The sequence below is a fragment of the Micrasema longulum genome, unplaced genomic scaffold (assembly GCF_059751315.1).
Source record: "Micrasema longulum isolate JH-2025_06_02 unplaced genomic scaffold, ASM5975131v1 h1tg000117l, whole genome shotgun sequence".
NCBI classification, from domain to species: domain Eukaryota; kingdom Metazoa; phylum Arthropoda; class Insecta; order Trichoptera; family Brachycentridae; genus Micrasema; species Micrasema longulum.
In genome coordinates, this window is record NW_028277323.1 from 26,362 (window position 1) to 49,816 (window position 23,455).

General features: G+C 32.8%; 1 protein-coding gene across 1 annotated transcript in view; it reads right to left on the minus strand.

Annotated features, from left to right (window-relative positions):
• Window positions 1–23,455, minus strand: part of LOC148284447 (uncharacterized) — an 80,206-nt gene that overhangs the window by 11,711 nt on the left and 45,040 nt on the right. The window contains exon 2 of the mRNA XM_088239642.1: window positions 8,232–8,324. Coding sequence (XP_088095768.1) covers window positions 8,232–8,324 — 93 coding nt within the window. The remainder of the gene's footprint in view (window positions 1–8,231; window positions 8,325–23,455) is intronic.

Sequence of the window (23,455 nt, forward strand, 5' to 3'; positions counted from 1 at the left end):
TGTTAGTGTGAAAGAGACAAAAACAAAAGTAAGTAAAGTGTAAAATAGATTCAGATTTCAGCCGGTTGATAACAGTGGTGGGAAACGCACGCGCGTAATCTGAGCGGCGTATTTATGATTATTAATTTATTTTACTATAACAGGGCTAAATTATATGTTTATTTGCATAAATAATGGAAAAGGGATTATTAAACAGTATGTCTCCATGTTTTTTTTTCTTTCAATTTTTGAACTTTAAATTATTCCGTCTTTAATAAATACCTATCATGAATCTATCTATTTTGGGCAAGTTATCGGATTTTCCTTGTAAAAAACCAATGTCAGTCATAATGCTATAGATGTTTATAAATGAAAACAAAATAAAGCAAAGGAAAATACGAAATTTAACTACAAAAAACAAATAAAAAGCCACAAGCCGCCCGCGTCAGAGTATCTCAGTATAGGATTTGAGTGAACGTAGGATCTATAAGTCACACGTGACGTCATCATCCCTTTTGACCAGTTACGGGCAGTTTTATTTCTATCAAACTTTAAATAGGAAATTATAAATGAAAACATTCGTTTCAGATTTTTATAGTAAAATGCTCGCAATCGTAAAAATATGATTTAAATACTGAATACATTTAATATCATATCCCCAGTTTATGAACATACCCTATTCAAATAATTAGTTATTGTATTGCCATTGTCTGACACAGTGGTCGGCAAACCGCGGCTCGCGAGCCGCATGTGGCTCTTTAGCCACTCGAGTGCTGCTCACACAACCCAAGTTTCACAATTCACTTATTTTGTCGACGGGTTATAATGAAGAAATTTTAGGATTATTGTAACTGAAAGGTCAAACACGTGGCGAGGATATTGCAAACGCTGTCATTAAATGGACAGAGAAACTACGCTCGAAAAAATTGTTTCAATTTCAACAGATGGGGCAAAAAGTGTGACCGGAAAGAGAAAAGGTTCTGTTTCTATCGTCACGAGATATTTCTTTATCGTTGCATCATTCACCAAGAAGCGCTTTGTGCGAAGACATCTCCAGAAGAAATTGAATATTTTGGAATTGGTAATCAAGATTGTCAACACAATTGGTCAATTATCTCCAATTCAAAGAATTTTTAGTTGAAATAGAGAGAGAATACGCGAATCTTCTGCAACATAATAAGGTCCGTTGGCTCTGAGGAAACCTTTTTACACGAAAATAAATTTGGCTCGCCAAAGAAATCGTAATTCTTGTACCTCTGATCTTTGGCTCTTTTGACTAATGAGTTTGCCGACCACTGGTCTAACATAAAAAAAAACAATTCTGATTTTGTGATTAGTTGACTATAGTTAGTAGTTTAAATATATCTCATATTTATAATTATAATTGTAATTCCTTTATAGTTCATATAGCGTACATTGAAGAACTGTTACATATAAGTTATATGTATAACATAATAACGAACTAAAAAGCGCTAAAAATAAGCTAATTTACTCGATTAACTTTTGCCATTTATTTACTGTGTATTTTATTTAACACTTATTTTAACTTTAATTGAGTTTTTAATTTTGTTTATTTAGATAAACAACAGCAATACAAAAAAATATACGCAACATTAAAAAAAAACATAAAATAAAGCCAAATCAGTTTTCCACATAAATACAATTATTAAAATCCAGTTCAGTTAGATATTAATACATGTAGAAGTGCATGAGTGGAAGTTTTTGTGTGTGAGGATGCGTGGGTAAGTGAATGGAGTGTGGTTTAGGTAGGTATTTTATTTTTATTCAATTTTTGCACCACAACAGGCCAAGAGGCCCAATTAAAGTGGTGAATTACATCACAGAACACCCAGGCTTGAGAAAAATAATATTTAATTTTTGTGTTCTCACCGGGAATCGAACCCGGAACCTTCCGTCTGTGAGTCAAGCGTCTTGACCACTACACCACGGAGGCCGCCCGAGGTATGTGAATATGTGTGTGAATATATTAGGGTGTGAGGGTGGGTTTATGGAAAAGCTTATTTTAATGAACTGTAAGGATTAACAATCAAAACGCCTAACTCATTTTAATAAGTTTTGGTTTCGACCAAAACTAGAACAGAAGCCGAAATTTGTTTTTGTTTTCGGTTTGGGTTAAAAATCTTGTTTCGTTCGGTCACTAAAGCCTAGGTTCGTAAAGAGTCGAGTTACTATGGGGAGGGCGAGTACTCTCACATATATGCTAAATCTCCTCATTCAAGTCCAGGTGTTAAGTATCGGGCTATCAGGAACTAGGTAAGGGGCGAGCGCTCTCACATCTTCACAAAATGTGTATGGATGTTTCGTTATGTGCACTGCAGTATCACTTCACTCACTCACTCACTTCATCAAGAAGAAGTTTCAGAAAGGTTCATTCGAACAAGGTGTTTGTTTGCAGGCCCAGTAAGGGCTCTAGTGATAACTCTCACTGGCTTTCGGATAGGTTTCATTAGCTCTTTATTTTATTTTATTATATAAATATAAGTATTTGGCGGCCTCCGTGGTGTAGTGGTCAAGACGCTTGACTCACAGACGGAAGGTTCCGGGTTCGATTCCCGGTGAGAACACAAAAATTAAATGTGATTTTTCTCAAGCCTGGGTGTTCTGTGATGTAATTCACCGCTGTAATTGGGCCTCCTGGCCTGTTGTGGTGCAAAAATAAAATAAAAAAAAATAAAATTAAAAAATAAAAAATAAAATAAAAAAAATAAGACGAGTGATACTTTAATCCACAAATTTGGAATATCCAGTGACCGGTTTCATCGCTTTCGCGACATCTTCGAGACTGGTATCTTTATTAAAGGGTTCAATGTATTTATACAAAACACAGGTAAGGATAGATAATTCAAAGTTATATGAAAGTAAATTAAATAAAAATATTTTTATCTTAAGGATCATTATCAAAAAATTTTCTTTTTTCTTCGGGTTAACTAATGAGTTGATATAATGCTATTTTAATGAGTTTAAGTTTTTTATTATTTTTAGTGTCCCATCCTTCGTGAGTGTGGTTTTGTAAATAATGATTTCTAAATGTCTGTTTTGTAAATAATAAAGATACCAGTCTCGAAGATGTCGCGAAAGCGATGAAACCGGTAACTGGATATTCCAAATTTGTGGATTAAAGTATCACTCGTCTTTTATCTACATAATAAATTACAATGAACTTCCATCAAGAATTTTCACTTACAAACTTAAACTCTTTATTTTATATGAACAAAATACAAAAAAAGAATAAAGAGGTAGGTTTATGTAGTAATTGAGCGACGTGTATCAATATCGAGGGGGTTTTGTAAGACTAGGTTAGTGTGGCATTTCGTCATCGGTGTAACCCGACTCGTTACAGTGATATGAAAGTAAACAGCAACCACCGACGCTAACCACGTGTAATACAATATTGGAGGGAGTATTCATTACACAATCGTATAAGGAATAAGGAGTATCTGTACCTACGTACACGGTAGTGTCTACTCGGTAAACGGATCACTGGACGGTGTCCGAAATCATTAGTATAACAGTGGATTAAAGGATAAAGGCGAGTGTATATATACACAAAACAGATTAAATCCTTGAACAATATCAACATGTAGTGGTAAAAGGAAAAACGAGCTTGAACATTTATTCGAAATGAACCAATAGCAGGTGAAGTGAACTGATATTTTTAAGACGAAGTAAACTCATAGCTCGTGTTTAGTACAAAACAGCATCAATTTATCGAAATTATTCTTGGCCGATTACCTTTCTTTCCCATCCTTCCCTTGACCCATCTTTATGGTACCTACCTTACATCAAGATAGAAGAAATACAAAATTAGAAGATTGTGATTTGAAACATTATGAAAAAAAAGACATTACAGCACATTGTAAAATAATTCTTGGAATCGTCGCACGTCGTTGTGAAAGTTATTATAATAAATCTTAAATATTATAATTCATAGTGAACTTTAATCATCCAGTGCCCAAAATAGAAGAAAATCCCCATAGCGTTAAAGGAAGGTTCATTTCCGTGCTCCTTTCCTTTTTTCAAATATTTTCAACCTTTTACAGAAATTAATGAAATTAGTTTTTCGCTACAATTCGTTTATCGTTAACATAAAGATGGGAAACAAAGGTAATCGGCCAGTAATAAGATCCATACTTGTTGTTTTATACTAAACAGCTTGTATGTATTACATTTCTGTAATCGGTACAACCCAAAAACCTTTTTTCCTGGTTCTTTTGTACAAAACATCCCGTGTTAATTGAAAATATTAAAACAGTGTAGTAAAAAATATACATGATGTTCATAGGTACGTTTACTTCACCTGCGATGGGCCCAAATAAAAGATTCGATTTCGTAACTCGATATTTCGAACTGTGAATATACCCACCTAATTTAAAGGTATTTAAGTAACATTATCAAAGTGAAAAAAATGTGTAGGTACAGTCCTCCTCAGAACAGGTTATCCTAATGAGGACTATTTTATACAATTTTCATTCATACAGTGAGTAAATATAATTGGTCTACTTTTCGATCAAAGTACTACTTCTACTTCTATTGTCTATAAAAACAATAAGTAAGTACTTGCACTGTAAAATTTCTATTAAAAAAATAATACTGGAGGTGGGTTGCGCACGGATCGACGAGCCGATCAGGCCAAATAGGTAAAAAAAATAAAAAAATATTTATAACGTGTGTTTTTTATTTTACTTTGTTTAAGATGTATTTAAGGCATGTCTCAAAATAATGTAAAATGTTTCCCTCGGTTCGGGAAATCTCACTGAAGGAACATTATCTTTAATAATAAAAAATAATACAAAAATTGTAAAATAAATAATAAATAAAATCTTTCTATTTGGAGTCAATGTTAAAATGAAGAAACTTTCGGACCTTCTCTTTTAATAATTACAGCTATGTATATTATTAAAATATAACAAATTCAGTAAATAATGTATGTACTGATACAAATTTTCAATCATTTTCAATAAACCTGTGTACATTTTGAAGGACACGGTAAAGGACATATTTTTTCGTACATATCGCCAATTTAGCAGCTATCAGCTTTCTATTTATTAACTTGACATTCGCAATATTATTCTACCTTATATTTACAGTCTCCATACGTAATGGGTTTAACAACCCGTAAAGTAATGCAGACTACAGTAAATTGTCAAATAAATAAATACATAATAAAAGTAAAGAGATACAGGGTCCATTTTTTGCGCAAATCGTCGATTTGCAATCCTTTTTCTATATAACGTCTAACCAAGTTCATAAAACTACTTAAGAAATTAGATAAAATCTCGATTTTTAAAACATTAACTGTAAATCTAAATTAGGTATTATTTCATTTAACTAAGATATTAATTTGGAAACATTTAAGTTTGTAAGTGAAAATTCTTGATGGAAGTTTATTGTAATTGATTATATAAATGAAAGACGAGTGATACTTTAATCCACAAATTTGGAATACCCAGTGACCGGTTTCATCGCTTTCGCGACATCTTCGAGACTGGTATCTTTATTAAGAAATTAAATGTATTTATACAAAACAAAGGTAAGGATTACTTAAGGTAAGATAAAGATACCGTTCTCGAAGACGTCGCGAAAGCGATGAAACCGGTCACTGGATATTCCAAATTTGTAGATTAAAGTATCACTCGTCTTTTATTTCTATAATAAATCTTAATTTTGATTTTGTATAAGTAATTTGTACGCATGTTAATAGTAAACGTATGTAGAATTGATATCTGGCTGAGTAAAAACTGATATTTTCGGAAAGCAAGTTTTTCTGTAGAGACGGACCATGACATTTGATAAACTCTTGATAGAAAAATGATGCAAATAAAGTTATTTTTTATATTTAATTACAATAATTATTATATTTATAAATACCTATTCTATAATAACAAAACAAGGCAATGGTTATCAATAATTGGTACGAAGCTTTATGAATCAGTAGTTATTATTGGAATAAAATCACACTTTTAATAAAAAAGCATTTAATTTAATTCATTGCAGAAAAGAGAAGGAACATGTAGTGAATTAATGACATTGAATTATTGTACTGCAAAGTGTAGTTTGAGATAAGGTGTAGAAGTACAGAGAGGATACGCATTACGCATTACACAAACATAGAGCATTAGGGATTCAAATCCGGCTAACCAACGGAAGAGGAAGTAGGAAATGCGTGCAATAATTACAGGCGACGCACGACATTGTTTTCTTATAAACAATAAGTACGTAAAACCTTTATTCATTTTTCCGTTGTGAAGATAGATACATGAACTCTGTAACAAAATATTATACGTGCGTTACTCTAGGGAAACTTTAGAGATCGATTTTTTAATCATACATTTTTTTTAAATTTTTTTTTATTAACGGACATTGTCCATGATACAATTTATAGGGTTTAAATATTACAATAAAAGAATAGTTTAAAACATTAAAAAGAAGAAAAGAAGCATTGACAAACATAAGGGACATCGAGACAAGATCTGGACTATTTATTTAGTGCTCGTTTAAATCGTTGTAAACTTAAACCAAAAAAGTCCAGATCCTGTCTTGAGTTAACAATACGACAAAGGCGGGTCATTGGAGAATTTAGGCCATAGTTTGTTCTATGCTGATCGATGAACAGTACTTCATTGTTTCTCAATCTACGAGTCGGAATATTGAATTTTACTTGTCCCAGCAATGATGGAACATCGATTATATCATTTAGTATGCCGAACATATATATGGAGTCAATATTAGTTCTACGTTTTTGTAGACTAGAAATATTTAACATTGACTCTATATCAGCATAAGAATAATTACCTCTCTCTAGTCCAAGTATCCATGCTACTTTTCGAAGCAAGCGATATTGGACTGATTCAATGTGATTTATGCGATTGACATATAATGGAGACCAGACCACGGAGGCATATTCAAGAAGAGGGCGAACAGTTGAGCAACAAAGAGTTTTGATTGTACGGACATTAGTAAAATCAGAGGATATTCTGTTAATGAAGCCAAGTAATTTCAGTGATTTATTTACTGTATTATCTGTATGCTCGTTGTATGTAAGTTTATAGTCCAAAACAGCTCCTAAATCTTTGATGGACTTAACTAAATCAATTTCGGAGTTTTCTATTAGGTACTCGAAGGACATCGGTTGTTTAGTTTTATGAAATGATATTATTTTGCATTTTTTAATATTAAGTTCTAATTTATTGACTTGACACCATTGGTTAAAAGGGTTCATGTCTGATTGAAGAAGAAAACAGTTTTGTAAAGTTTGAATTATTTTGAGAATTTAGTTGTCGTCCGCGAAGAACCAAAAGCTAGAGTTGGAGAATAAAACATTTCACTAAATGTAAGATTACTGTGAAGGGTTATCCTGAAACAGGTAAACGAATTTTTGTATCTGGGATACTTCCCTTTGTTAACTGTTAATAGTTAACTAGGGATGGAAATACTGAGAAAGATATTCAAATGAGGGTGAGTGCTGGGAACAGGGTGTACGGTGCACTAAAATCAACATTGACAGGAGGCGAAATTAGTCTTTCACAATAAAGTTCTGGTGCCGACTCTTTATGGAAACAAAGTGTGGTATTGGAATAAAAAAACAAGGATTAAAAAGGCCGAAATGCTATCTCTCAGGCGAATGCGTAGTTAAACTGTGTACAATAGGTGCACAAACATGTCATCAGCAGCGTTGCCAATACTACCGATTTTTCGGTAGATCTACCGATTTTCGGAGTAATCTACCGATCTACCGAATTCTATTGAAATTCTACCGATTTATATACATTTCCTTGTTTTTTTTCATAGAACAAAATTTTAATACAAATAAAACGAACACATATTAGAATAATTTATTGTTTGTTTGCTCACTTAGGTTGCCATCGGTTAATTGTTTAAAAAAATCTGCTTATCTATCGTACATAAGTATACAATTTTATTTTATTTATTTTTATTTTACTTTTGCAACACAACAGGCCAGGAGGCCTAATTACAGTGGTGACTTGGTGAATATGTCTTTTTGCTCATACTGATCATCGTGGTTTCGGATGTGACAGGGTTTAAAGAACACCCTGTATCAAGGATATGTGTTAAATAAACATGTTAGATTGTTCTTAGAATTTTGACACGGAACCTAACCTTACATCTTTCATTATATTTGTGTTCATTTTACGCCGGTGTCTCGGAACGGCGGCGGCGGTAAAACGACGTTTACCTGTACTGTAAAATATAATATTATGTATTCCACTTACCGAGAAGGGCAACACCTCCGAGTAACATCAGTATACCGATGACGAGGTATGTGACGTATGAGTGAAGGGCTCCATCAATCACTAGCTTCAATCCTGGAAAGAAAATTAATAAAACGTTAGTAGATCCAAAAGAAGGCATAAAAACTTGGAGCGTTATTAGGGGTTAACCACAAAGAAAATATTGTGTGGTATTTATTTTTTAAGGTCAGCACGACTAACATTTGTGACCAAATTACATTTATTGTTTTCTTTCATAATGTGGTTTTAAAGTTTTTATTGTTCAAATAAAAAATATATGTACATAATACACTGAACCTCTTTTTTTTCTTTTATATCTCCATGCAGTACCGTGTAAAAAAAGCGTACTAAAAAAAGAGCAATGGCGGATAGGCATTGAAGCATAGACATGCCCTGAGCCCTCAAAAATGGTGCCATTTTTGTTTTTTTTTTGTGAAAAAATAAACATTTAGGTTCTTACGATTTATCCAAATATTTTAATTTTGGTGGCCATTTTCAATGACTTGTTTTAAATAACTCACTATTGGAAAATGGGAATCACGTTGCGGTAGAGAGGGGTGCGAACCTCGGACCTTTGATCCGTGAGTCCACCATCTAGTCACAGGACCATGAGCCGATTCAAATGACGAGGTATATCTTAACTCATGCCCAAACGCACAGTCATGCCCAACGCGTGGTTAGACGTTTACAAAAAAATAATATTTATGTCTGAATAATAATTGTTTGCTTTTTAACCACTGATGAAGAAATAAATATTTACCAATTAAAAGTTATACAATCATTGAAATGAAAAGTTATAACAATATTTTTGAAAAATAGTTGTTCATGAGTGATTAACAAATCTTAAAACAATTCATTTTCAAAAGTAAATTAAAAAAATTGTAAACGTCAAACTAAGCCTAGCGGCGAATTCACGAAGTACTTAGTTATAGGGGTGTACTAATAGGAATACGTTTTTAAAATATAATAAGCCAGAGTTAATATTATTTGTCCATTTCCTAAAATCCAGAGAAAATAAATAAATGGGTTGAAATTATAAGGAATTTAAGGAAATAATCTGATTATGATACACCAAAAACGAATGTTAATTGTAAACGTGAATATACAAACTTTTTTATGTACCAAAAATGAGTATCCTCAAATTTTTGTTAGCATATGCACGATCGTTGAATGCATTCCTGGTATAAACAAACAAACTTAGTAACTATGGGTACGTTTTCGTGTTACATCTTTTAAAATATTTTACTCTATATGCGTGTCTATGTATTAATATGTCAATGTGGATGGGTATCCTTACATAAAAACTGTTGTTTTCCTAGACTCTGTTTCAGACAACATGGCGGACATCCATCACCCTGATTGGCTGTCATCATTCCTCCTCCTTGGTACAAATATTGCCGTGTCACAAAATTATTGGTTTTTCAGCTAAATATTATGAAGAAATGTTCTTGAATATCTTTTCCATTCGCATAATTAACGGATGATTTTGAAAACGTATTTTTTATGTCTTTATGCGTAAGATATATTTATGTGATTTTTTCTCTACAGCAATAATGCCAATGTTATGCTATATTTTCTATTCAAATTCAAGAAATAATAGAGGCACAATGGTCGATTTTATTTCTGAAAATATTTAAAACTAGATGGTACAAGTGAGTAAACTTTTAAGCTTGAGCCTTTTTTGTGAATAAATTAGTTTGCTGCGTAATTGCTTTTTTGGGTTTTTTGCGATATGCCACTATTATTCCCAGTATGCGATATGTTCTTAAGAATTATTAGAACATTTTTGGTATTAAAAAAGAATTAATTATACATTAGGAATTATTTGACGTTCATTTTTTACAAATACTGGCTCTTAAACTGATAATAAATCGAGAAACTTGTGTTTATTATACAACAATACACATTTGCGGTTATTTAATTAAATTAGTTAAATTTTATCGTAATACATTTGAAACTAGCTCGAAATATAACTTAGAAAGACGGCAGGAATTATCTTCTAAACAAACTAGGCAGTTCTCAAAGTAAAATGCGAACTTTTTAAAGTAATGTCGATTACCAACTTGGGCAGGAAAAAATAGAGACATACTTAGGGATACCAGCGATTAAAAAATAAATTCACAGCTTCTTAATTTAGGCAGGTACGTGAATAAACCAATCGTAAAATTTAAAGGGTTAAATAAACAACATTGTTGTCTTGTAAATGGGTCACATTAAAAACAAAGGTGTCTTGGAACTTGTTCCAAACTTCGTAGAATCGATTTTGCTTTTATTTGGCTCAAATGATTGCTATGGTAATTCGATTGTTTAAGGTTTGAGTTGAACATAGTGGAATTATAATTCTAATATACAGGGTGTTCTAAACCCTGTCACATCCGAAACCACAATGATCAATATGGGCAAGAAAATTAGCATACTTAAAAATATATTTCGAACAAAGTCTTTTTTTTTAATATTTAAAAAACAAATGGTTGCTTACTTCTGCAGGGGAGAAGTGAGGGGAGCGCGGCGCAGTATCAGATTCTTCCTCCCTCTCCTCGTTTCTCCTCTGCAGAAGTAAGCAACCATTTGCTTTTTTGGATGGTTTATTTTTTAAAATTTTATTCGTTTTAAAAAAATATTTTAATGTGCCAATATGTCTTCTTGCTCATACTGATCATCGTGATATTTGATTATACAGGGTTTAATGAACACCCTGTATAATCAAATAAAAATATTTTATAATCTGTATCCGGGCGGATAAAGAATACAGTTCTGTGTGGACCTGAAGCGTAAGACTGATCACGATTCCGATGCTGTGTCCTATGCACCACTGGGTGTGGAAAGGTTAACGATGATATATTTACATGTTATACATGAGAGTACTAGTCGCAAAGTCAGTTAGCTCCACCAATCTTCGTAATGAGAAAATCACGTAAAACTGGTACGGGCATTTTGGACTACTTTTATATTTATTTTTTTCGCAAATCCACCATGAAAAGTTAAAAAGGAAAGTTCTTAAATACACATATTTAACAAAAGAATCCAAAATTAATTTGGATGAAACTTTCTTTGAAGCTACCCATTGGTCGAAAAAGAAAGAAAAGTGGCGACCAGTGGATGTAACTGATTTTGCAACTGATTTTTGTAACCAAACCAAAAAAGGTTATAATTTGTTTAAAACTGCATTATTTTTTTGGAGGTAACTGAATTTGAAACTAGTACCCTCACACATTGTTGTATTTTATACCACACGTGTGCGACGCGTTGCATTACTTAGAAAATTTCCCAAAAAAAAAAAAATTACGCAGGATATTATTTGTAACAAAGGACATTCATGATTCACATTTAAATTTAGAAATGGTAGCCTGACCAAAAAAAAACACTGAACACACGTTAGCGGACAATGTATTTTACGTTGGTTTAAATGCCGTTGACACGTGGACGATAGCATATTATTTTGTCCCAGGACCCGACCATTGTCCTCGCGTAAACAGCAATTTGCAGGACAAAACATAGTGCCGAGACTTTGTCCCGCGATGCGATATACGGGCGGGCTATCCCCGCAGAACAATGACTAACCCCACCACCGCGCGCGGCCTCTACGGGCAGGACCTTGCGACAATAGCGATTTGCTCGACGCGTGCGCGTCGCTCCCGCGACTTTTTCCTGCCAAAAATGGAAGTAGATTTTTTTATTCTTATTTAGTTCACTCTTTAACAATTCCAATATATTTTGGCATAAAATAAATAGTATTTTTGCGAACTCGCTCGTAATAAACGCCGTCGTGTATTCATTTTCACAGCGCTTACGTGTGAACTGCGGGTGAATTTTCGTATTGTCCCAGTGTTCTGTCCCGTGCGGTCGAGGCTGCTCACGGAGCTGGGACCAGACATACTCGTACTTGTCATTTATATTGTATTTTTCACATGTAAACGATACTTTATGCTTGTTATTTATAAAAATCAAAATATTTGGTGTAAGTTTATTTAATGAAATTGACACAGCTGCTACTTTTTTAGAGTAAATAGTTCATGAATTATTATATCACATTCATGCGGCTTATAAAAGATTCTCGCGAACATTATTTATAACTAAATATATTTGCCATGAGTGTATCGTTTCAAGTGTAAAAATAAGCCAATTTATAAGATGAATTATATACTTAATACCATTGTTTTACGGTGTATTTATTTTATTTTTATACAGTACAACACATCTTTATAAAATTTATAAAATCAAAACAATAAAACAAATACAGCAATAGGAAACAAACAAATAAATACCTAAATGCGAGTATTGGCCGCGGGAGTTCTGACCCTTAATAAACTATTTTATTTATGTATTTCACAGTTTTAAAATGCACAGAGCTTCTTTGTTTCAGGTCCCTACTAGCTAGGAAATTCCCTTGTTTAGAAAGGACCTTTTTTTAGACATGTGTTTTTTTTATTGCATTAAATGATGCTTAAAAAATTCAAATAAAAATAATATCAAAAATTCAAAATAAATATAAATTAGAAAACATACTGATAATAATAAAAATTGAAGCATAAGTATAAATTTGAACAATGCCCCAACTCAAAGAGGGATTTTCTAGATTTTCTAGTCAGGGCAAGTCTCATGCATGGGTCTGGCACTCTGGCTGTGTCACTATAAGCGGTGTCTCTGTGCTCAATTAATATATGTATGCTATTTTTAAAAACGTAAATAAAATTGAGACCTTAGTATCCTTAGCAATCTCTTAAGATTATAAAATTTAAAAAAATAAAATAATATATAACTAACTAACTAACTAACTAACCATCACGCCATTTCCCCGGAGGGGTAGGCAGAGAGGATAGAACGCCACAACACTCTGTCCTGGCACACTTCCTTTGCTTCCTTCACATTCATACATCTTCTCATGCACGCACGTCGATTATTCCGACTTTTCACATGACCACTTTCAAGAATTTGTTGTACTTGATCATGCCATGTCTTTCTCGGCCTTCCTCGACTTCTACAACCAGACACATTCGCATCATAAATCTTTTTAGCCGTTCTTTCATCATTCATTCGCTCCACATGACCGAACCATCGCAAAAGACCTTTCTTAATTTTGTCGATAATGCTTAACTCAGCCTTGCATTCTGCTCTAATTTCGACATTAGGGCACCTATCATACATTGTTTTTCCGCACATTCGCCTGAGGGATCGCATTTCAACAGCATTCAGTCTACTTTCGTCCCTTTTTTTCCAACTCCATGCTTCACTTCCATACATTAGGGTTGGTACCAGAACTCCACTATGAACTGCTAATTTAGCCTCTTGCGATAGACACTTATTTGCTACGACAGACTTTAAGGCACCATTTTTTAATTCAATCGTATTTGTTTTTGAACAACTACTTTTAACAATAATTTTTTTAAATTTTACTGAAGAATAAAAAAATTTAAATAATGATTAACGGATAAAATAAACGAGTTTTGCAAAATCTCATTATCTTTATAAAACAAAAGTTCTACGGTGGGAAATTATTACAGTATTATTTGTAAAATTGTATTTTCTTATAATCTGCCATTTTGAAGCGATCTTCTAAACGTGACGAAAATGACTATCATTTACTCGTATATACAAATTGTCTATCATTATATTTTTAGACCTTGTACTGACTGAGATGCTGTTTCTGGCCTACTACGATTCCATATAGTAGACATATCAAGTACAATTAATAATTCTTCCACAATTAAGAATCGGAGAAGTGACATGCGAAGGCGTCATTAGTTCGGAATTAATTTCCACTTATGTTAAGTGTATTCTCACTACACAATGGCACCATGTGAATTCACTTCAGTAATAACAGGTCGGCCTTTCGTCATTTTTCGCAGTCTGGGCGGAGTACCCGGTTCACGTACAAGAAATACGAATAGCAATGGACTTAGTTTACCGAGCTGATTATTTCAATGCACATCATCCATAATCAAACGAAGCAATACAATAATAACAAGTTTATAGAATTGATAAAAAAATGTCTAGTCTATGCACGAAACATTATTTTTTACAGATATGATTTTGCGTTTATTTTGTAGAACTCCGCCTATTTATCTGTATGTAAGAAGTAAACTACCGTATCTCCAAAAACCCAACTTTTCAGGAGAGACAAATTAGTGATTTTTCATACTTTAAACATCTTGTTTTTTAAATGAGAGGCTTTGAAAAAAAAATCCTAAAGTATATTGATACGCATTATAAAAACCTACATTGTAAAAATCCTCGAGAGTACTGTATGTTTTCTTACTGTCCTTAACCTCTAATTTGGTGTGCAGTTGCAATAAAAAAAATATCTATGTAAAAGAAAGTTAATGATATTTACCATGAATAGAGGACGAAACATTTGATTTTGACATAGCAATAACTAATACGGGGTTCGAACCGTCAGTAGGGTCGCAGTGAGTCACATCTTGCTGGAGGGTGTGATTCTATTAAATGCTGCGAACGCCCAGTTGCATTCCACCGGCAACACTACTGACTAGTCCGACTCGTTAGCGTCCACGTCGCGCACCCTGAGCAATGAGATCACACTCATAACGATGTGATCACAGCAGATAACGAGGGGATGAAAGGTGAGTTTCTTGCGCCTCCAGACCAGAACCAACCAGTTAAGGGAAGATAACCCTGATTAAAAATCCACCAGAGAAGGCATGGGAAACCACTCTGGTATTTTTTTCCCAGGAATCACTAGGGCGAGTACATCCAATAAGCAGTTGTCCTGGATGCGGAGTAGCGCAGGACCGAGATTCTTTCGCTATAGTGATCACCAACGTCGGGGGGACATGATAAGGCACCGCAAGAAGAATAACTAATAACTCAATTTCAGCATATTTGGACTTACAGAAGTGACCTCTCGCATACATATATTTGAGTCCAAAATTGTCATTGTCAAGTCAAATCGTCAAAAATGTAATGAAGTATATTAATAAGCCGGCGTGTTAGATGCACAATCGAAAGTCCATAAGATAAATCATTATTTGTTGCTTATGAACTAACATAATTATAATTATATGAATATCGGAATTTAAAAAAAAAATATTGTTGCCATATCTCAAAATGTCAATTTTGGACTTAACTGGATTCACCCAGAAACCGAGCAGAAATTCGACCCAGAAATTTAATGTCACATAATGTAACTTAAAATTAATTCAAAATACTCCAGTTAAAAAAACAACTTTCGGAATCGTAAAATCTAGAAATAATACATAAAATAGTTTAAATTTTATTAAAACAGTCAGTGGCTCGAATTCCATTATTGTCAATTTTGGACTTAACTGGATTCACCCAGAAACCGAGCAGAAATTCGACCCAGAAATTTAATGTCATATAATGTAACTTAAAATTAATTCAAAATACTCCAGTTAAAAAAACAACTTTTGGAATCGTAAAATCTAGAAATAATACATAAAATAGTTTAAATTTTATTAAAACAGTCAGAGGCTCGAATTTCATTATTCAGTATCGGGCTTAAAGGCTTGGCTACCGATTCCTCATCAAATCAGTTAGGTACTTGTATTACAGCACACGCCTCTATTGATGTCTGAATAAATATTTGATATCACAATGAACAAATATAGAGAGCGATGTTGAACTGTTAACTGTGACCGCCGAGTAAAACAATGGACGAACGCAAGCCTGACGCTGATGTTACGGAAACGATAGAGAATAGACAATAATAGAGACTATGGACATTATTATTTAAATAGAAATGAATAACTTAGCATTGTCCTCCACCCTCGAATACGCCAAAGATTCTCAATCGTTTACAAGTGCTGAGAAACAATAATCTGAATGCATCCGAAATCTGAACCATAAACGCACTAGAAGGATATTATCCGATAACGTATAATAAATAGACGTGTTATTCTTAAATGTTTACTAATAATATATATATAATAACATATAATAATAAATAAAAATGTAAATAGGGGCTAGATTTCTTATTGTCCATGCGCTCTGTAGCTGCAAGACGTTCTGTCATCTAGCTCATGTATATCATAATTGTAATATATCATAATTGGAGACGAGGAACTAGAATCCCAACCGTCCATGCGCTCTGTAGCTGCAAGACGTGTTGGGATATTTATTTATTGTACAGCGCCCTTGAGGTGATTTTCACAAAAATGGCGCTGTATAAATTATCCAAACATTATTATTATTATTAATGTTTCGTTGCCTTCAATAATAAAACAAATAAAAAAAGAGATGATAAATCACGATACACACGCAATCATTCGTGTAAAAAAAGAGACACACATATTACCTTAGTTCATATTTATTTCTGTGTAACTTGTTACCATAGAAACGACACTAGTTGGCAGCTGTCAAAATTTTGGAAATGTGCTTAAAAATATAGCTGATTATCGACTTATTCCATAAATTGCGTTGTATTTACGAAATAAATTATTTGTTTTGTTTTTCACAGTTGCAATACAATGAAAGCATTTTATTGTCTCATGCAACGGCATATTTCTGAGTGGCATCAAGTCTGATCATGATGAAAGTCCGTTAGAGAATGAAGGCATGGAAGGCAATTACCCACGAAATGAAACGCCATTTTCTTCGCACTAGTAACGTGTCTATTTAATTATACGTCTTTTATATCACCAAGATGTTTGTAATACATAAACAAGAGGTTGAATTTGTATAAATTTTTCTTTAATCCACATATTTTTTAGTACGTTCTATTTTAAAAAAAGAAGTTAGTTAAATGTTAGGCGTTTACTAGTATGCAAGATAATTTATGAGAATCACACCACCATTAATTTAAAGAAGATCCTAAAATTTTAAATGTTGATTTTCCTCATTATTTGACATACTCGTAGATGGTCATTTATGAGCGAGGTGCGACGCCATGGTTTTTTTAGCCAAGTAATTTAAGGTCTCCAGGTTGACTTTTTTGATTGTGTATCTTAAAAGTATATGCAGCTCAATCACAAATAATTATCGACGTGCTTAAAAACATGCTAAGCATTTGAGCGATCACAATGAACAATAATGAACATGCTTAAGTTACCGCAGTCATAAGTCAACGCGTGCGTAATCTCTAAGTCAACGCTCGTGTCAGTTTGTTTTTTGTTTTCTTCGTAAATAAATACAGTTCATTGGCGAAAAATCGGCGGTTACTATAAAAATAATACAATATATTGCATTTGCACTATAGTAAGTATGTATGTAGTAGATAAAGAAATTGTAATTTTTGTTAATAAACCATTATTATTATTATCTAATACAAAAAAGTGAAAATAAAATTACAATTACTATGGCGACTGCTTTTCTTGATATTTGGCTTGCCAACCGCTGGCTAAATGCAATAAATAGCGTGATAAATAATAAATACATAAATAAAAATAGCCGTTTTGGAATATTTTCCATATTTACACTGGTGAAAGTCAAATATGTGATTTCGCAGCATAATTATACGTCGCGAAACGTAAATATTTTGACATTTAATATTAGGTGTTCACGGATGTTCCATTGTGATCGCAAATACGATAAACAACCATGGTGAGAAATTGTTATCACGTCGATAGTTATTTGTGATTGAGCTACTGCTTTATACTGGACTTAAGAAATCGAAGATTAAATTGTTAGCTCGCGACATCACGATGTCCCTTATATTGTATAAAAACTTAGTATTTCAAACACAGATAGTTAATAGCTAAAATAATGAGAGGCACAGCCATTCGCATAATAATTTATTTTTTTGAGAAACACTGCTGAGGACGGAGTACATTGTCAGCTAGAACAATGTCCGTAGAAGCAGAAGGTTTGTATAGGCAACGTGAAATATGGGGCAATGCAGTCTGCTCTGCATGCAGAAAGAAAATAAGAAAGGTCAAAGGCTATTTCTATACAATAAAATATCTCAAAGAAACATGTTTCCATATAACGCGGAACCTCCTTATCACTATTGTAATCAAATTCAAAGTAACGCTGACGATAATAATTGAGTCATTTAATAAAAACTTTTTTTATTTTTTTATATAGGAGTTGCTTTATTATTTACCTTGCTTATAATATACAAGGTTTATATTTCAAAAGTAGATTTTTCTGGAATTAAATTTATTTAAATTTATCTAAACTGTTGGGGTCAGGACGGATATACTAATGTGGGCCAATCAGGAACTTCTCAGCATTTGCTCATGTGGAGAGGAAACCACTTAAAACTCTTCAGGAGAAGCCGGCCTGTTGGCGGTAGTCAACAGGCCTTCCGTTCCACTAGAGGAGTGTTCGGCATTTTGTTCCCTACTTTGGTTTATTTTACCAATTGCCTGCACTATATTGACCATGTATAATACTACCTCTCGTGTGAGTTCTAATCAAATCAAGGCTTTTAACTTGGGTATACAATCAAATCAAAAGGGAGTTTTAGTCCCAACACTTATGTATGTAAGTGAAACATGGAACTGGCAGAGGAAGGATGAAAGCCGAGTGAACGCGGTTGAAATGCGATCTCTTAGACGAATGTGTGTAAAAATCAATGTACGACAGGGTTACGAATGATGAAATCAGGCGAGAGTGTAAATAAGTGAGTCAAATATAATTGATAAGATTAAGAAAGGGTCTCTGAGATGGTTCGGTCACGTAGAACGAATGGACGACGAAAGAATGGTAAAACAAGTATATATGGCGAAAATTAACGGTAACGTGAGACGAGGACGACCAAGGAAGACGTGGCATGATCAGATAAACCAAAATCTTAAGTCTGGTCATGTCAAAAGCAGGCAGAACCGAAGGGCATGTATGACAAGATGTCTGAATGTGGAAGAAGCTAAGAATGTATGCCAGGATAGACGTGTGTGGCGGTATATTCTCTCGGGAATAGCGTGATGGTAGTAGTAGTAGTAATACAATCAAATCAAATAAATGTATTTTATACGTTATCCCAATTTAATGTTTAAAAATGACACAAAAAACAGTAGAACATATTTATTACGCCAGGGAATATACTCAATATTCGTATCGATGCAATACAATTTGAATAAAGCATTCAAAACAGGGAAAAGTTTTCGTAACTCAGTATCGGGACAGTAAAAGTGTCTCGATTTCCTCCCACCAGCTGCATGGTGCTAGACCATTATGTTCAAGAAAATGTTAGCCAACAATAGACGTGACGATCTCAGGTACTCGGGTACAGGTAACGCGTAGTGCAGTGGGTTTCTGGAATCTCCCACCCGAGGAAAATCAGACCAGAATTTGAAAGCAGTATGCCAACGCATTTGAATTGATTTAGATTAACATTAATATCAAATCAAGTCACAATTCACAATCGATTCAAAAGAAAAGGTTTATAAAGCATGATTTGTTTTTTATTGCTTCCACGAACATTTTTAATAGCCGCCTTTTTAATGCACTGTGGGCCTTACCTTATATATAAACCTGGTATAAAGTTACGCCTAGGTATAGGGGAAGAATAAGGATGGGATTTAAAAAAAAAAAAAAAAAATTAATAGTATAATAGTATACATTTTTACAATAAAAAAATAAACTTGTTATATTTTTACTAAAACTAAAATCCCACCAATTTTCTGTAGCTTGTTGGTGAAGATTATAATTATACTAACATAATAATATTATTTACATTTATAAAAACAATGAATAACACATAAATATTAGCAGCCGGAAAGATCGGAATAAACATGTTTATACAAATAATAATATATAAATTTATTTTTAAATACAAGAAAATATATGAAAAATTGAAATATTTACACCTAAGCTACTATTCATATATAAACTTTTGATCGAGTAGCCACTCTCTTATTTTGCTCTTGTTACAATGTGAGTTAAATTTAAGTTCTTTTGGTAATAAATTAAAAATTCTAGGTACTAAATATTTGAGAGTTCTATTTCCAAACTTATTACATACTTTTGGTACCACCAAGCCATCATTAGACGTGAAGCGTGTATTATGTTTATGTTTGAGAGGAAACTTGAATGTATTACTATTAAATTGTTCCAAAATGATGCAAAGCCACAGTAGTCCTCGAACTGGAGTTTTGATTGTTTTGTACAGGAGATCATTATTACTTCTTTGTTCGTAAATCTCTGCAGGAACAATTCGCTTAACTATAGAGTACTGTAGACCCTGGATCATTTTGATATTAGTTTTAGTCGAATGTCCCCACGACTTTATAGCATATCTTATTATTGATTCTACTAAAGAAAAATAAATAATTTTAAGAGTGATTTTAACACCCTTGTTATATTGGTATTTTACCACTATGCTAGACGTAACTTTATACCAAGTTTATAAATAAGGCCCTTTCTTAATTGAAACATACATTCCCATCAAAAATTGTTTCAAAGATACTTTTTTAATTACCTATCAGAGATCTTTTTTACCAATGCATCCACTTTCATTGAAATAAATATATATTAGACTGTTTTTCACATTTTACACTATCAGTTTTTTTAAATCCATCGTTCTTTTTACTGATTATTATGATATTCTGTAAAACGTTCGGAATGTACATATTAAATAACAATGTAGTTATATTTTGTCTTTTTAATATTAGCTATGTTATTACCTTGTAACTTGAACATTGAAATGTATCGTATCAAAAAAAGCGTATCATAAAAATAAATTATCCTAATCATTCCTTTTCCGCACCTAATGGTGCATAGGGTACTGCATTGGTACACCAATTGCAGCATGTCTTGATCATTTTTTGTTACATGAAGGTAAGACGATCAGTCTTACGGTTCAGGTGCCAGTCCAGGGACTATGAAATATTCTAGTCTAAAAACATTTTTTTAAATAAATATTTCATGTCAAACATGCCAGGAATCGAACCTGAGACCTATTGCACGGTAGGCAAATGCGCGGACCACTACACCAGGACATCGACAAAAAATAAATAAAATACGTAAATGTTTTGCACTTCTTTTACCTCCAGAATCATAAAAAGCTATGTATAAAAATACATTAACCCAGATATTCCCATTTGTTTATCGGTGAATTAAAAAAAAAAACAAAACAATTACAAATAAAAATTATTTTTTTTACGCGATACACCATATAGGACAATGGGCATATAAGATACTACTACATTCTAAATTAAAATATTACAACAGAGATGAAGAACATTTAAGAGAAGGTAATATAGAAGTCTAGGCATCTACAGGGCTTATGATCTGTCAATGGCTGGTTTAAGTGGCCACTTTACACTTTATGTAACATTCACAATCATTCACCATTCTGCACATATTTGAACATATATATTCCTTCAATTCTTTCATCTTTTGATGTTTGTGAAGTTAAAGAGCTAAAACCTTTATTTATGCGGGTGAGATTCATCTAATTGAATTATGTCACCTACTGAAATGTTATTTTTTCAATTTCTATACTTCTTCATAGACCACGTGGATTTATCAACAATATTTTGAGTTTGTCCAAATTTTTGTAGACAAGGACTGGATTCGAATAAATAATTATATGAATCTCACCCGCATAAATAAAGGTTTCAGCTCTTAGTAACAGTAATAGATGAAATAATTGAAGGAATATAGATGTTCAAATATGGCTAGAATGGTTAATATTATAAGCCCTGTAGATGCCTAGACTTCTATATTACCTTTTCTTAAATGTTCTTCATCTCTGTTTTTATATGTTAATATAAACAGCTCCCCAGTGAGTTGAATCCAGTCCTTGTCTACAAAAATTTGGACGAACTCAAAATATTGTTGACATACTAAATTGATTAGCAGATTGTGACAAATTCTTAGTGTACTGGGTTAAAATTATACCAGAATTATCCATATCGTCTAGTGAATTCTCATATTAAATTATCAAGCTGCATTGCGTTTTACATTATTTTGCGTGGGTAAGAGAGCTTCCCAGCAAAACAACATATATAATTGTCTTGGAAACATATTGTGTAAAACACGACAGTTATGATAACGGTAAATTATACACATCGAGCAAGAAAATCATCATTATTTTTAATAATAGAAAAATTACTTTACTCAGAAATTGAGGTATACACTTTATTAAGCTTCGATAGCATAAATGAGTATGTGTACTTGAATCTAGGCTGCAATTTTATTTAACATGCTAAATAAGTACGTGAATTGTATTATAAACATTTTTTGTAAATAAATTTTTACTATAAATAAAAGTTTATAGAAAACAAAAAGCCGATAAACTCCAATGTACACAGTAATATATAAAAGTATAGAATTAAGAACAGTCCAGAAACCGCATACGCACATCAAACAGAAGGCGACTCGACTACTCATAAATTAGTAGGTTTACGTTTTGACCCATTAGTTTCTAGACGTAGACGTCGCTCAGTACGCAACTCCTGATTCGAATTTAACCATGCCGTGTTGTGTCCTTTTAAAGTGTAGAAATACTGCTTGGATCTTAAAGAAACAGGATGCAATCACATTTCATGTGTAAATATCAAATGAATGTGTTTGTCACAAATGCATGACTTAAAAATTGAATTATTTTTCCATCTGTCAGATTGTCGAAGAAACAAAAAGGAAATTTCGTTAGTGTTGCCAGGGTAGTAAAAAAATTTACCCTACTTTGCTCATATAATAAGAGAAAAAATGAAAATTGAACCTCGGATTAAACAACGCCGTGGTGGACATTTGGCCGACATTATCTTTAAAACATAAAATATTATTTAACATGATATAAAAATATCCGTTTTATGTAAAATTAAAATTTGTTTTATATTTTAAGTTCAAAGTTTATTAATTCAATTACTCTTATTAAATGACCCTTTACTTATCTACTCTGTTGTATCAATCAATGTTTACGAGTGCACAATAAAATTTTAGAAAAATTTACAAATTGTTTTTTTTTTCCTTACATTTGTGTTATGGTTTTATTCTTCGCGATCTGGCAATATTATTCGGTGACTTCAGTAATGCGCGCGGCGAAAGTGTGTCTAGGTGGGGGAATCATTGGACACAGTCCGATGTATTCAAATATAATTCTACGCTCCTTCTGGACTATTCTTAATTCTATGTATAAAACATTATATTAAAGATGATATGGCATAATATTGTTTGTCATGCTTTTTATAGGCAAGGACGTCCTGACCTACATTGAATTTGATAAATTATTCGTTGAATATCTGAAAGTAAAAAACAATGTCTTTATTAGTTTCAGAAACTAGCAATTAGAAAATTCTGGAAACGTATAAAAACTTACGTAAATACTAAAAACTAACTGAAAA